Source organism: Mya arenaria, chromosome 9 (genome assembly GCF_026914265.1).
Source record: "Mya arenaria isolate MELC-2E11 chromosome 9, ASM2691426v1".
NCBI classification, from domain to species: Eukaryota; Metazoa; Mollusca; class Bivalvia; order Myida; family Myidae; genus Mya; species Mya arenaria.
In genome coordinates this window covers 1,136,385-1,153,193 of record NC_069130.1, presented here as the reverse complement: position 1 = coordinate 1,153,193, position 16,809 = coordinate 1,136,385, and the positions used below count along the sequence as shown (strand labels likewise).

Below are 16,809 nucleotides of genomic sequence, written 5' to 3'. Positions count from 1 at the left end.
TTAACGACGACATAACATTAAATTTATTTTTGAACAGTTTGTTTGGCATGAAAGCTAATGTTCGAACATTCAGCTTCAATATAATGAAAACGTTTGAAAAACGGGATAACATTTTTTTTAAATAAACGGTGATTTGTTAATTTCAAAATATATTTTTATGGATTTAAAATAGTTCTGCAAGTTGATATTTCTCCTTATTTTGTTGCAATGAAATCATCAAATTGATATTTCCACCTTCCTTATTTGATCGAAAAGCATGAAAGAAATAATATGTTTATCACAGTCAAAACATAATATATTTCTGAGTTTTTACTCTGGTTTTTTTAACCACCGAGAGAAGAAAATACGACAACATGGCGCCCTTTTTAAGTTATATTGATCAATCTTTGGCTTGTTTCGAGGTTTTCACGGAATGAAAAGTGGATTTAATACAGCAGGCCTTTTAAAACACTGGAAATAGATTTTCATATTTATGTTTAGAAACTATATAAAGAAGAATAGATACTCATGTACCTTGCAGTGCCATATGATGACTTATGAGAAATATTATTTTCAAAGAATGACCTAGAAAATCAAAATAAAATGGACCATAAGTATTGAAAATACTTCATACAACCATTTTAATTTGCCTGAACATTATTTATGTTCCTTAACTTATGGTACTTATATTACTTATGGTGCCTATGAATCATATTCATTTCGAAAACATCAAGGTGCTGAAAAGGTAAATACATAGCCATTGGATATGTTCTTAAATCAAAACCAATGAATACGATAACAGCAAAAAGTATGTTTCTTGGAATTTGCGAAATGTATGTAGTGGGTTAAGAAAACTGATTTGTAATGACTCCATTCATTAATAATGGAATGCATTGAAGTTAATGCAATATTAATGCATTGCCATCGTTCAACGTGTTAGCCATTCCGTTTCTGTGATTGCCTTTGGTATATAGACCGCTCATTTCACATTCTAGGGAATTGCACTTTGTCTGGTCAAGAATGTTGTTTATGGAAATACAAAATTGCTTTCTGATCGATAACTTGGTTGCATAATTTTCTTTCATGATGCATGCTACATAAGTTGAGATTAATATAAGGGCTAGGTTGGGTCAGGATTTGCATGTGCTATCATTATTAAAACATGTTTTTGCTCAATTGCTTGAGTTGAAAACGTTTTACTTTACTGCAAAAACGTACCTTAGTAGTGCATGTGTCATGAGTTAATCCAAACGCAGTGTCGTTGGCTTTGAAAACCACATGTTCTTCGGGCCGCAGAGTGTCTAGTTGTTCTCAGAGTCTGGTTGTTTAGAGTGGTGTCTAGCTGTTTGCAGTGTCTAGTTTTTTGCAGTGTCTTGTTTTTGTAATGTCATGTTGTTCGCAATGTTTAGCTGTTAGCAGTATCTTTTTATTCAATGTGTCTAGTTGTTATCCGTAACTGGTTGTTACAGTGTTAACTTGTTTGCAGTGTCTCGTTATTTGCTGTGTCAAGTTGCTCGCAGTGACTGGATGTTTACAGTGTAAAGTTGATTGAAGTGTTTAGCTGTTCGCAATGTTCAGTTATTAGTTGTGACGACTTGTTATTAGTGTCTAGTTGTTTTCAGTGTCTAGTTGTTTTCAGTGTCTAGTTGCTCGAAATGTCTATTTGTTTACAGTGTCTAGTTATTTGAAGTGTTTAGTTGACTGTACTGTCTAGTTGTTCGCTTTGTTTAGTTGTTAGTAGTGTCTAATAGTTTGCAGTGTCTAGTTGTTTACATACCTTAATTTTCATACAGTTTCTAGTTGATTGAAGTGGCTAGTTTGTTGCAGTATCTGGTTGTTTGCAGTGTCTTATTGTTAACAGGGTTACGTTGTTTGCAGTGTCTAGTTTTCCGCGGTGTATATTAAGTCGCAGTGTCTAACCGTTTTAAGTGTCTATATAATTGCAGTGTATAGATGTTCGCAGTGTTAAGTTGTTAGCAGTGTATACTTTTCAAAGTGTCTATTTATTTAAAACGTCAATATAATTGCAGTGTCTAGTTGTCTGAGTATATATTTGTTCGCAGTGTCTAGTTGTTCGCAGGTTCTATTTGTTTGTTCTTTCTAGTAGTTTGCAGTGTATATTTGTTTTCAGTGTCTAGTTGTTGTCAGTATATATTTGTTTGTAATCTCTAGTTGTTTGTAGTGCCTTGTTTTCGCAGATTCTTGTTGTTTGCAGTACCTAATTTTATGCAGTGTCTAGTTGTCTGCAGTGTCTAGTTGTCTCCAGTATCTATTGTTTGTAGTCTCTTATTGTTTGCAGTGTCTCCTTGTTTAGAGTGCCAAGTAGTTCGCAATGTCTAGTTGTTTTGCAGTGCCTTGTTGTTTGCAGTATCTAGTTGTTGACACTGCCAAGTTGTTCGCATTGCCTAGTTGTTGACAGTGTCTAGTTGTTTGCAGTGTCTCGTTGTTCGCAGTATCTAGTTGTTTACACTGCCAAGTTATTCGCATTGTCTAGTCTAGCAGTTTACAGTGTTAAGTTTTTTTGCAGTGACTAGTTGTTCGCAGTATATGGTTGTTTACGTCGCCATTTTTTCGCAGTGACTAGTTGTTCACAGTCAGTGTCTACTTGTTTGCTGTGTCTTATTGTTTGTAGTGCCTAGTTGTAAGTATTGACTATGTGTTCGCAGTGTCTATTTGTTCGCAGTGTCTAGTTGTTTTCAGTGTTTAGTCGTTCGCACTGTTTAGTTGTTCGCAGTGTCAAGTTGCTAGCAATGTATAATTGTTTGCAGTGTCTAATCGTTCGCACTGAGTAGTTGTTCGCAGTGTCAAGGTGCTAGCAGTGTCAAGTTGTTTGCAGTGTCTAGTTGTATTTAAAGTCTAGTTGTTCGCACTGTTTAATTGTTCGCAGTGTCAAGCAAGATGCTAGCAGTGTCTAGTTGTTTGTGTGCCTATTTGTTTGGAGTGTCTAAATGTTCGCACAATTCAGTTGTTTGCAGTGAGTAGTTGTTTACAGTGTCAATTGTCTAATTGTTTGCACTGTTTAGTTGTTAGTAGTGTCTAGTTGTATGCAGTGTCTAGTCGTTTAAGTGCCTAAATGTTCGCAGTGCCTAGTTGTTCGCAGTATCTATTTGTTTGCATGCCTAGTTGGTTGCAGTATCTGGTTGTTTGCAGTGTCTAATTCTATATAGAGTCCCGTTGCTTGCATTATCTATAATGTTGTATAGTTGTTTGAAGTGTCTATATATTTACAGTGTTTAGTTGTTCACAGAGCCTGGTTGTTCAAAGTGTCTAGTTGATCGCAATGTCTAGTTGTTCGCATTGCCGTGTTGTTCCCAGTGGCTAGTTGTTGTTTGTAGTGTATAGATGTTCGCAGTATATAAGTGTTTACAGCGTCTCGTATTTTGCAGTGCCTAGATGTTCACAGTGTCTAGATTGTCGAAGTGTCTAGTTGTTTGAACAGTCTTTATTATTGCAGTGTATATTTGTGCGCAATTTCAAGTTGTTCACAGTGTCTATTTGTCAAAGTTTCTTGATTTTAAAAAGGTCAATATAAATGCAGGGTCTAGTTGATTGCAGTGTCTATTTGGTCGCAGTGTCTTATTGTTCGCAGTATTAAGTTTTTTGTTCCCTTAAGTCGTTTACAGTTTCCAGATGTTAGTAGTGCCTAGTTGTTTGCAGTGTATAGTTGTTTGCAATGTTTAGAAGTTTGCAGTAAATGGTGGTCTGTGTCAAGGTTTGTTCACTGTCTATTTAAATGCAGTGCCAATTTGTTCGCAGTGTCTGGTTTTTGAAGTGTCTAGTTGTTCGCACTTTCCAGTTGTTCGAAATATCTAGTTGTTCGCATTGAGTAGCTGTCTGCAGTGTCTAGTTGTCCACAGTTCCTTGCTCTTGAAGTGCCTAGTTGTTCGCAGTGACTAGCTTTTTGCAATGCCTAGTTGTTCGAAGTGCCTAGTTATTAGCAATGCATTGTTGTTTGCAGTGTCTATTTGCTCTCAGCTTCTAGTTATTTGCAGTGCTTAACTGTTTGCAGTGTTCTACGCTTCTAGTTGTTTGCAGTTCTTAGCTGTTGCAGTGCCAATATTTGCTTTGTCTAGTTGTTCGAAGTGTCTAGTTGTTCGCAGTGCCTAGCTGTTTTCAGTGCCTAGTTTTTTTTGTTTTATCTATTTGTTCGAAGTGCCTAGTTATTCGATGTGCCTATCGGTTTGCATTGTCTTGTTTTTTCACATATTCTAGTTGTTTGCAGTGTTAAGTTGTTTGCAGTATCTAGTTGTTTATAGTGTCTAGTAATTTTGACTTAGTAGTTGTTTGCAGATTCTAGTAGTTTAGACTCACTAGTTGTTTGCAGTATATATTTGTTTGAACAATCTTGTTGATTACAGTGTCTTGTTGTTCGCAGTTTCTTGTTGTTCGCAGTATCTAGTTGTTTGCAGTGTCCAGTTGTCTTAAGTGTCTACATTGTTGCAGTGCCTAGTTGTTCACAGTGCCAAGTTGTTTAAAGCGTCTAGTTGTTGGCATTGTCCAGTTGATCGCAGTGTCTATTTATTGGCATTGCATAGTTGTATGCAATGCCATGCTGTTTGCAGTGTCAAGTTGTTTGTATTGTCTAATTGTTTGAAATGTATATTTGTTTACAGTGTCTGGCTAGTTGTTAGTAGTGCGAAGTTTGTGGCAGTGTGTATTTGGTTGCACTGTCTAGTTTTTTACAGTGTGTTTGAAGTGTTTATTTTCTCGCAGTGCCTATTTTTTGTAGTGCATAGTTGTTTGTAGTGCCTGGTTGTTAGAATGGTACAGTCGTTTTCAGTTCCTAGTTGTACGCAGTGCCTAGTTGTTCGCAGTGCCATGTTCTTAGAAGTGCCTGTTTGTTAACCGATTATAGTTGTTCGCAGTGCCAAGCTGTTTGCAGTGTCTAGTCGTTCGCAGTGCCTAGTTGTTCAAAGTGCCTAGTTGTTCGCAGTGTCTAGTTGTTTGTACTGTCTGTATAATTGCAGTGTCTTGTTGTTTGCAGTGTCTAGTTGTTTGTACTGTCTGTATAATTGCAGTGTCTAGTTGTTTGCAGTGTCTAGTTGTTTGTACTGTCTGTATAATTGCAGTGTCTTGTTATTCGCAGTATCTAAATGTTTGTAGTGTCTAATTTTTGGCAGATTTTGGTTATTCGCAGTGCTTAGTTGTTCACAGTGTCTAGTTGTTTGTACTGTCTGTATAGTTAAAGTGTCTTGTTGTTTGCAGTATCTAGTTGTTTGCAGTGTCTAGTTATTTGTGGTGTCTGTATAATTGAAGTGCCTTGTTGTTTGCAGTATCTAGATGTTTGCAGTGTTTAGTTGTTGGTAGTGTCTAGTTGTTTCTATATTTATAAGCCAGTTTTTAAATTCTGGAACAAATGTATAATCATACTAATGTCATCAAAAAGGAATTTTTGTGATGTTTACAAGAAAGAGGTATAATCATTAACAGTATATCATCTTAATTATGTTCTTATTTTTGGATACTGGGTTGTGGAATTTAACAACATACGTTAGCCTCTTCACATAATGTTAAAATGGTTTTAAAAAGGCAAAATATGTTCATCTTTCATGAATACAATTATACACACTTATTGAATTTCGTAAGAAAATCGCTGTTGTTTATATTAATGGTATTTGTTTGAAGTGAGGTTATGACAGTGCGGTACTTTTACAAAATGTGTGTCATTTTCTTTTTAAATGAAGGATCGAAGGGATGTGTACGATTTAGATTCCTTTGATGGTAATATATCAACCAATGTTTAGATATTTCACCTTTGCTATTTCTGTTGCTTTTTATTCACTAAAGATATTGATGATGTTAAATATGTTTTTATACCCTATTTGTAAATTAGGATATTTTCGGGTATATTAACACAGAGTCTTGGTTTTGTGATTGCATGGAGTTATTCCTTCCGTCGCACAGTGACTCAACATTATAAGTAGATGTGCGTTACAATCCATTTTAAAATGCTTAAAAATAATGACTATTGGCCGTATTGAATGTTATCGTAACTTTCTGGAAAGAACTACTTCTACAGTTTATGCAGCATTTTTTGGTGATTCCGCATTATTGCTCGATCTAACTTATATATTAGAATTGTGTCGTAATGGTTTAAACGCTATTTGGATTGTGATCCAACTATTGGTTGAACTTGCTCGCCATTTATAATTTAAACTTAGTATAGTACAGATTGGATGACAAATGCTAGGTAATAGTCAAGTTAAGCTCCGAAATTGTAATTGCAAGTCGGTTGGTAATTAAAATCATTCATATTATATAGATATACTGCCCATTGGCATTTCCACCAAGTTTGGCAAAGATTGGATAACACATGCTCATTTAAGACAGCCGACAACTAGAACGTGAAAACGTTTAATAAAATGTTTAAAGAGACATTATTTAATATCTGCAGACATTCAACGAAACAAACAAAACATTACAAGATAATACATTCGATTTATTTTAAATTAACGTTAATTAACTGTTACCAAGATCAAATGACTAACGTCTGTATAATTAGGGTCATTTCACACAAGCCATCAATATGTAGCCAGGGCGTTGTTCGAGTAAGCTTAATCATAAGCATATCATATACCATATATTCTACTTTTTTATTTCAGACCAGTAATGGCTTCGAATGAAATTCCAATTGTACCAATACAAGTAAGTTAAATTAAGTTTTGTTGCACTAAGTTCAACAATTTTCGAGCATATTCCTCATCAACACTTGTTATTTTGTGAATTACTGAATGGTTTGCACCGTCGATGTTTTGTTTTATGGTATTTATTTTGGAAATACTAGTTTGTCAACATAAGTTTGGATTCTTGGAATCGTGGCACTTGAGATTATCTAGATACCATCCTTAGTGTCTGTTTGAAGCATGAACGGAGATGCGCCGTGTCTTTTATAAACTATTGTACATAAAACCATAAAGATTAGAAATGGATGTACACGTTCAATATTGGCATGCGTTTAGTCATGTTTGAATTAGCTGTATTTTTTACATTTTCCAGGTTCACAAAGAACAAAATAAAAATATAAAATGATCTGAAAACTATAGGGTTGGTGTATGCCTTATAAGGTAATAATCTTGGTCGGAATAAAGTTAAGCGTTTATAAAAAAAAACACTATATAATAATGTTAGACCTGATACGAACCATAATTGATTATTTTTTTGCAATGAAAATCGTCATGTTCCCAAAATATAGCTATGGACCATTTAAACTAAATTAACTATAAATTTAGACTTTTCATCTAAACAGTTTTATACACAACAAATGCCTTACAAACTGCGTGCCTTCTACTTTTCTTAATTCCGTTGCTGAACGTCTCATGATACTAGTGTACTAGTGTACAATTCTTTTTCAGAAAACACCGGCAGACAATCCAAATGAAGTTCCGCCTATGATAACACCTGGTGAGTATATGTTTTGTAAAACAAAACAAAAACATATCTTATGATACAAAAAACATGCTTCGCAATTTCGTGAACGGTAAACTGAAGTGTATTGCACTGTTTTATTTTTAATTTCAGATCAATTCCAACAAAAGGTTTTAACAAAAGAAGACGTATCGTCATCCCCACAAAGGTACGAACAATACGTTTGGCAGCGTCTGTCCGTTTTATATCGGTTATCACTTAATTCATTACTAATAAATATTGGTGTATTTTCCTGTTAAATTCAACGTATTTTATAACAACATGATATTTATCACTCTCGTTGGCGCGATGTTGCGCGAGATGGTGATCTTATTGGCTGCGGGAATAGAAATATTAGATAAAAAAATATAGATAATTTGGTTTTAGTTCATTTTTACCTTTGAAATAACTAGAAGTTTTACAATACACGCTGAAATCTATAAAATTCATAAAATTGCTTAAAATAAGATTTGTTTATGAATTATTTACGGCTAACATGAAGTAAAGCGATAGATTTGTCAAAAGCCGTGTACTTTGCCTTAGATTTCAACTCTGAGAAATCAGTTGGTCAAGATTTTCAGGAAAACTTTAGGATATTAGAGAAAGTTCTTTATTACCGTGGATAGAGCTCTTAAATGCGGGGTTTATGGTCTTCGTCAAAACTCCAGGGTTTATATTGCGATCATAATAGTCTTTCAAACCAATTGGTAATGATTTGATAAATAATACTCTTGTAAACGAGCGGTCAAAGTGAATTTGAAATATGAAAGACCATAGCAAAGAGTTAATCGTGTAATCCGGCTATTGGTCAAATTAGTTTTGTAAATATGGGATAAACGCGTCGAAACATAGAGCAGAGACAAATCTGACAGCTCAAATTGCGAACATGGTTTATCTCTAAATCAAAATTTGGAGTTTCTTCCGTAGGTGGAATTAATAATTTGTAAACCAGTATTTACTTTTACGAAGTAATTATGACACGTATCATATCCGTATCGGTTCTTAGCACTAATTTTCATTGGTGTTTTTGCAGACCAAATAAAAATCCGACTGTTTCATCAGACAGCATACAAGTCGATTCAATTGATCCAGCTAGCGAAGAGGAACTAAATCAGGTAGGTTAATTATAAATTTGGTATAACGATAGATCGATAGATTTGATTCCTAACAGTGTAATGCTTTTAAAGCTTGTTCATTACTGACTTATCCTTTAAGGAAAGAATTATAATATTGTATGTCAAAATATGATTGAGTGCGTAGGCATTTGGTGTTTGTTATACGCTTGAGGTAATTGTTATTTATGGTATTAAATATGCCCAAAGTGGACCCGCTTTTGATGGATTGACGCAAACCTTGATAATTTCCTTTTCAGTAAGTATGTGATTAGACCAAATGTTCATGAGCTTCTCGAGTCTGAGGAAGAAAATACGAAGCTCAGAAAAAAAAGCCAAATGATATGAAATGTATTTGTTGTCAACAAAATAAGTATCAATTATCAAACAATATATTTGTAACAGATATATCACATTCTACCAGCATTGCTTTTATTGATAGAAACTTTACGACAAAACCAGATTTTGCAGTTTTGACACTCCAACACAGAAATAAGAATTTAGTGAAAGGTGCCTAAAAAGCCTTAATTAACATTTTCTACATTTACAAAAGCGATTACATAAATGTTCAGTTCTAAAACCTGATGGTTAACCTTGTAAATATGTTGCTAATGCAGTGATGCTTTAAATCGGAATTCAGTTTTATATTAATTTTATACAAAAACATTTTTTTATATGATTATTACTATACCGAATGCGTTGTAAAATCAAATTTGTTTCTGAATACGCCCGTTTTAGTAGATTTGCCTCAGAAGCCTCAGGCCTCTACTGTTGTAGCAGACTAGACAAACATTTCCAATACATCTGTTTAGGTTTTTTATCATTATGGCATTTGTATTGTGCTGGGAGCTTGAAAATCGGACAAGCATTTGTAAAAGATGAATATACAAATATATGTCGATGAATATTCAAGGGTATTTCAAATGGTGAACGTTAAATTGGATAGGGGGCCCTGGGATGTAATGGTAATCAGTCCTTAACCATTGAAGGGGGGGGGGGGGCAAAATTGCTCAGAAAAATGTGTTCATGCAGATATATTTTAACACAAAGTGTTAACATTCAGTGTATTTGCTATCACAAACAGGTTGTTGGACTTTGATCTAGCCTTCCAAAACACGAAAAAACTAATTCCTTCGAATACCTCAGAAGTTCATGAGAAGATGCGAAGTTTGGAGTTTTCTTTAGCCATTACTATTAATAGAACCCACAAAACACATTTGGACATTAATTGGTATGGTTGTTAAGCAATATAATACAACAAACACATTATTTTACACTTAACTTCATTTTTATTTTATGATCGGAGGTATCTGGGAGTAAAAATACCGAACCCCCTATTAACAACACATGTTTAGGCTGAATGAACCCTCACAGATGTAGTGTTTTTAATTATTTATGTCGAGCAACAGCAGGCACAATATAACTCATCTGTTTAAAAATGTCAAGGTCAAACAAAGGTTAAAGGTACGAAATATCCAACGAAATTAAAAAATATAAAGACGGACAATTGTTTTAAATTCAAAAGTATATATATTTTCAAAAAATGATTCGGAAAATAAATATACAAGTGAAATATTTAAATATGTTTATGTCGGTTTTAAGTTTGGCTATTTCGTCTTTATTTGAGACGCGAATACGTATCATTAAATCGAGTGCTTAACTTTCAAAATTTAAGCATTTTAACGCGTTTTTAATTCTTATTTTCAAAATGTTTAAAGTATTTATGCAAACAACTTTAAGGGGTTTTCCAAGGTCATACGTGGATAGGGAAGGCCAAAACCCAAACAAATGTTTCAATGTTTTATTTAGTTTTGAGGAAAACTCTCTTTCTTGAGTGTAACAAACAGCAGCACGTTCTATAGTATATAAACTAAACTTTAAGAAAGAATATTTTATATGATTTTGGATCAAACTGCATTTGATTTTTTCGGAAAGTACTATCCCATCAACAATGTATTCAATAAAAGAATTTCTTTATATTAATTGAATAGAGTACATTTGTAGAGTTATTAAATAAAAAAAATATTTACATTTAATTATAATACTCATGTTTCTCAAGATAGCCACTCTTCCTGTCCTAAAACGACCCCACGAGCAAATTTTCCCTGGAGACAGATTCACACATTCGGCAAAGATGGGAATATAAACCCAGCATGTCATGAAGGAGTATCCTTGAGACGTCCTGATAACATTAGTTTATTCTTTAGAGTTTTTCTGGTATTTTGCGGTGTCCTTGGGTAGTCATGGAGGGGCATTTGGGAGTCCTAATATTTCATTGGGTAGTAATGCAGTGTCCTTGAGTAGTTTTGGGACGTCTTAGGGAAGTTATGGAATGCCCTTAGGTAGTCATAAGATGTTCATTCGTAGTTCTGGCTTGTCCCTTGGTAGTCATTGGTCGTTCTTGAGTAGTCTTGGAGAAAGTCCTTAGTTTTAAGATGTTATTGGATTGTTCTAGTGTGTTTTTGGGTATTCATCATGCACTTTTAATTGGTTTTATAGTTCTCTTGGGGTATTCCTGATTATCCTTGGAAGTCTTGATAATGTTAAGATATACTGAAGAGTTTTTCGGGTAGTCTGCGGTGTACATGCGTAGTTGTGGGATGTAAATGGGTAGTTCTGAAAACTGGGTATCCTGGGATGTCCTCCGGCAGTCATGGGATGTCATTGAGCAGGTCTTTGAATAGTTTTGAGGTGTTCTTCCGTAGGTTTGAAGTTTTCTTGGGTAGTAATTTTATGTCCTTTGGTAAATTTAGGTTCTCATTTTGTTAGTCAACTGTTGTCCTTGAAAAGTTCTGGAGTATCCATGTGTAGTTTAAATATGTTCTTTTATAGTTCTAGAGCGTTCATTGACAATCCTCGTATGTCTGTTGTATACTTCAAAAGTGATATTTGATAGCTGTGTCCAAGAGTACTCTTGTGGTGCTGATGTGCGGTATTGGGGTGTCCTTGACCTGTCCTAAGATATAGCTGGTCAGTACTTTGGTTATTCTGTGGTGTCACTGAGATGTTCTAGAGTGGCTGTGTGCACTTTTGAAGTATAATCGGGTAGTCTTTGGGTGTCCTTTGGTAGTCCTAGGTTAACCTTGGGTAGTACCTGTGTTTCATTTGTAGTCATGTTTCGTTCGGGTAGTTCTAGTATGACTTTGTGTAGTTCTCAAGTGTCTTTGAGAAGTTCTGATGTGCCTTTGGATAATCCTGGGATGTAGCATTTATGTGTCATTGAGTGGTGCTTGAGTGCCCTTTGGTAGTTTATTGCGAGTTTCAAGATGTTTTTGGTAGTCGTAAGGTTTTCCTTGAATAGTTTATGATTGTAGTTATTTAATGTCTTTGAGGAGTTCTATATAATCTTTGTGCTGTTTCAAGGTGTTCTCATGTAATTTGTTGTGTCTTTTGGTAGTTTTAAGTAGTTCTTGTTTAATTCCTAGTTGTTCCAAGATTGTTGTGCGTTGTCCTTTTGTAGTTCTTGGATACTAATTTGTAGCCAAGAGATAGTTCTGGGTATGGGAGAAGTCATGGAGTGTCCTTGGGTAGTTATGGGGTGTCCTAAAATGTAAATCTTTCCCAAGATAACATGGAACATTCAAGTGTCATGATCATTTGTTGGAAATATAAATGTCACCTAGTGTTAACAATACTATTTAACCACTAAAGACAGTGCCTTCACTGAATGTACATAAAATTGGACTCTTCATAACAGTTAAGTATTAATTTATGAACAACGTCTGAAATTTCCTGTAATAAATTAAGAAACGAAAGTCCGAAAAAAAGAAAGATTTTCTTTATCTTTATTTTTGTTAGAATATATATTGTAAATGGTTATTGAAATATAAACACAATCTATGAATTGTATTACACTAGAATCTTATAATTTTGCAATATTGAAACCATTATTCAGAAGACAAATAGTGAAACTCAAAGCCGAATTTAAGAGAACTGACTAATTCTAGATTTTTGTTTGCCCGCTATGCTATTTCTTTTCACATTTGAAAAAAATCATTGAAAAAGCAACCATACTCATATTTAAAACGAATTCGATTAATAAACATTATTTCTTTATTGTTGTAATAAAATGCAGTAACTTGATAACAATAAATTGATACTTCTTAATAATAAAAACATAATAATTATCATTAAAGACATTCAATAAGCTTTAATTGGAAATTATTTAGCCATTTGACCTTGACCTTGATAGGAAAGTTGTATTAAACAAGGCTATAAATATTTGATAGCATAGTATAACATATTTCTATCAGAATAAGAATATACGCACATTTCATGTTTTTTCAAGAATTTTCATTTGGTTCAAACGGTATCCATGGAAACCATTAAAATAAGAACATTTGCAAAACCCAATCCATGTCAAACAACTGTTGTCACAACTTTGAAACATTGCTGTTAACGATGGCCTGTGTTGCAAAAGAAATCTTTTGGCCTCCGTTAAATCCTTGAATGATTTTCTAACGTTTGGTCCCTTAATACTTAGAATCACCATCAAACTTCTGCAGCTGTTACTATAAATATATATGTACACATTCGACATATTTACAATAAATCATTATGTAACCCTTCCGAAGGAAAGCGAAGACAAATCGTGAAGGTAACTGAGCGGTCGTTTTAAACTTTAACCGTTAACACTCGCAACTTAGCTGATGACGTCTTACAGTGTCGACATTGGTCGTAATATTGATATTGATAATTATTTGGATTATTTTGTATTGTTGTGTTTGTTTAACAGCTCGATTAGAAATTATCACATGATTTACAATCAAAGATGCGGATGAATCAGTCTAATAATACCTAAGTATATTGTTCGCCGTAGGAAACGGATATGTCGGTCAAATAATATAGCCGCATGACGCCTGTCTTCAGATTTCATAATGTTAGTGTACAATACTATTTCAGACAACACCGACAGACAATCCAAATCAAGCCACGCCTATGGCAATACCAGGTAAGTCCATGCTTTGTGAAACAAGCAATACCTAGAGATACATATTAAAAATAATTAGCAATTTAGTGGACGGCGAACTGAAGTTGTTTTTATTTTTTATTATTCATTTCAGATCCAGCCCAACAACCGGTTTTAAAAAAAGAAGACGCGTCGCTGTCTCCACAAAGGTAACAACAATGCGTTTGGAGGTGTTTGTCAGTTTGATATGCAACTTATTTCGACATCATATGTTTCATTCTCATTGGCATGATGTTACGCGAGAAGGGGATCTTTTTAGCTACGGGAATAGCTTGTCAAACTTAACAATAAAATTGTTATTAAGGTAATATTAGGCAAGAAATGATTAAGCAGGCATGCAATATGCATTTGGATTAATTTGGACAAACGGTTGAATAACTTATAATAAAGGGTATATGTATTTTCCTTAGTTAAGAGCCTGCCACAATGCATCAGTAGGTCGGGATAGTCAAAAACTAAAACGCTTAAAAAGTTCATGTTTTATTTCGGTTTGAGGAATGATCTTTATTTGGGAGAGAAACATATATTTTTCTTGACATGTTTTGGGGCAGTACAAACGAAGATTTTATCAGATTTTGGATAAAAAAGTATTTACACTTTTTCGGAACAGTCTGTCTACATGTTTACTCCTCTGATTTTATGTCAAAATTCCCCTGATTTCCTATTCAACAATGTCATCAGAGGTTTTGATGATGTCTTGTCAAATAACGGGGATATTCAAAACATAATTAAAAGTAGTGGACCGGGTTACAAAAATGCATATATCTGTTTTTATATAACGGCAATCAACTCAACGCCAAAAGACATTATTGATTTGGCAGTTCCGATAAATTTGACACAAAACACATTATTTTTGTATTAAGGCATTCTATGGAAAACGTAAAAGCTCTTTGGTTGGAAATCTGATAAAATACTCTTTCGTAAAAATGGATCAACTCCTTATCAAAGCTTTTCATGTTGCAACGGATAAATGAATCACAATTATTTAATACTGAACTATAGCTATAGAGAAAAAGCTAAAGGTAATGTAGGGTTAAACATAGGCGTACCGGTATCAGATATAATTTTCTAGGGATATTTTTTGCAGCCCAGTTACGGCTTCAAATGAAAATCGAACTGTTTTGTTAGACAGCAAGGTTTTAAAATCAAATGAGCAATCTATGAAGGAGGAACCAACAAAGGTAAGTTAAAACACATATTATAAAAATATATCGCATTTACAATACGAAAAAGCTCATCTATCCTTAAGCAAGTTGTTTACTGACTTATTTTAAAGAAATATGTTGTGTAATGTCAACATAGGTATGAATAATTAGACATGTGTTTCTAGGGATACGCTTGATTGTATATTGTTGATTTTTGACATTGGGCACATTTTCATGCAGTACTACAACAAATGTCTTACAAACTGTTTGTTTTTGTCGTGCTGAAGTGTTTACTAAATTATAACTACACTACATCTGACTTCAATACCTGTGTGTTAAAGGTCATGCTACTAGTGTACTATACAATTTCAGACAAGAAAAGCAGACAATCCAAATGAAGCACCGCCTTTGCAAAGTCCTGGTAAGTACGTTTTTTGTGACATAAGATTAATTCTGGAAATATATAACATACACAGTTATTAATTTAGTAAACGGTGCACTGAAGTTAAATTCAATATTGTATCATTTCATCTTAGATCCCGCCCCACCATCGGAATTTACAGGAAGGGTATCGCCATCTCCGGAAAGGTATGAACATTAAAACTATTCAGCATTCATGTCCATACTAAAGCTGGCATGTACATAACTCTTTTAAAATGGGTATCCTGGAGTTTATGGAAATCATAATACTGATTGTGTTTGTCTGTATTAGTTATTTAGTTAATTAATTAATTATTAATAAACATTTCTTTCTCTTTTCGTTGTATAACATTAATGAAAAGTGTGAAGAAAGCCTTTACTGAAACAGTTAAGATATTATGCATATACACATGACCGAATTAGAAAAGGATTGAAAAAGAAAAGCCTCAGTTAGTGCATAGCAGACATAGTGAATCTTGTCAAGTCTTGGTAAGTCATGCGGAATAAATTGCGATCCTTTCAATTTATCGAAACAGTTTGAAATGTTATCCCGCGATATCACAAATGCGAGAGAGGACAAGGGGAATTGGTCAAAATCGAACTATTTTTGGAACTTTCAATAAACATTTGCTATTTTACGATATAACTCAGTGCCGTGTAGATTGGATGGCAAATGCTTAAGTAAGGAAGAAATTATGGTAAAGTCGGTCATAACTCAAAAGCTTATATTGCGATCCATTTTTATGAACTTATATGAGAATATTTCCCTATTAACAATGAAACCAAAATTTTAAAAAAAGATTGGATTGCTGAAGTATAGGAGCAGAAAAGGTGAAATTAGTAACATTATGACATATCAAGAACCACTACGAAAAGTTTTATTAGTGTGATCTGGTTGTTGATCGAACTCAGTCGTGGTGTTATGGCTATACACATTATATGGAACAAGAAAATGTTCAAGTTTAAGTGCGTACTTGAAGTTTGACAAAAAAAAATGCCAACTAGAACGGCGACCCCTATTTTGACAAGGATGTGTATGACGATGACACGGACGACTACATCGGACACTACATGTTCGTTGTACATCTACCGTACTACACAGACGTCATGACAAATAACTAGATCCATATTTAGTGGCTCTTTGTTCTATCCTAACAATCCTTACAGAAGATTCACAAAACTTTGCTTGACAGCAAATACATTTTTTCTATTATATTCATTAAAAAATGTTTTCCGATAAATGAAAGGATATTAGAGCAAAATCAAATTTGCATTATGAATATAATATTTGAAAGTTGGAAGGTTACTCCCGTTACAAAACATTTATCAGTAATGTCTTTTAATATTTGACCAGTGAAATGTTTTTAAAATGATCTAAAATAGTATGTCATGGAAATACTATGACACGCATGTTCTGCAAATAGTGATGTTATGCATCGTATCATAAGTTACGATTATTTCACTCCAGAAATCCAAATATAACCAGGTTATAGTGAAAAGGCTTAAGGTCTTTTATGAGTATCCATATGTATACCTGTACTAAATACTAATTTTCTGGGATGTTTTTGTAGACCAGTTATGGCTTCGAATGAGCATACTACTGTTTTGTCAGACAGCAAGGATTTTGAATCAATTGAGCTATCTAGCGAAGATGTACCAACGCAGGTAGGTTAATTATGTATTTGTTATAAAGATAAATCGTATTTAAAAATACAAAATATAGTGCAACAAGCTTTAAGCAAGAACAATACTGACTTATCCTTTGTAGAAATACTTTAGA

At 33.9% G+C, this 16,809-nt stretch overlaps 1 protein-coding gene across 5 annotated transcripts in view; it reads left to right on the top strand.

The window, feature by feature from the left end:
- The window catches only part of LOC128245459 (uncharacterized), an 87,078-nt gene that overhangs the window by 46,630 nt on the left and 23,639 nt on the right, over positions 1-16,809 (top strand). For all 5 annotated transcript variants that reach the window (XM_052963628.1, XM_052963629.1, XM_052963631.1 and 2 more), the window contains 10 exons: positions 6,582-6,624; positions 7,332-7,380; positions 7,498-7,552; positions 8,417-8,498; positions 13,398-13,446; positions 13,559-13,613; positions 14,552-14,645; positions 14,982-15,030; positions 15,146-15,197; positions 16,601-16,694. In XM_052963628.1, the coding sequence (XP_052819588.1) occupies positions 6,589-6,624; positions 7,332-7,380; positions 7,498-7,552; positions 8,417-8,498; positions 13,398-13,446; positions 13,559-13,613; positions 14,552-14,645; positions 14,982-15,030; positions 15,146-15,197; positions 16,601-16,694 (615 nt within the window). In that variant the 5' untranslated portion in view covers positions 6,582-6,588. The remainder of the gene's footprint in view (positions 1-6,581; positions 6,625-7,331; positions 7,381-7,497; positions 7,553-8,416; positions 8,499-13,397; positions 13,447-13,558; positions 13,614-14,551; positions 14,646-14,981; positions 15,031-15,145; positions 15,198-16,600; positions 16,695-16,809) is intronic.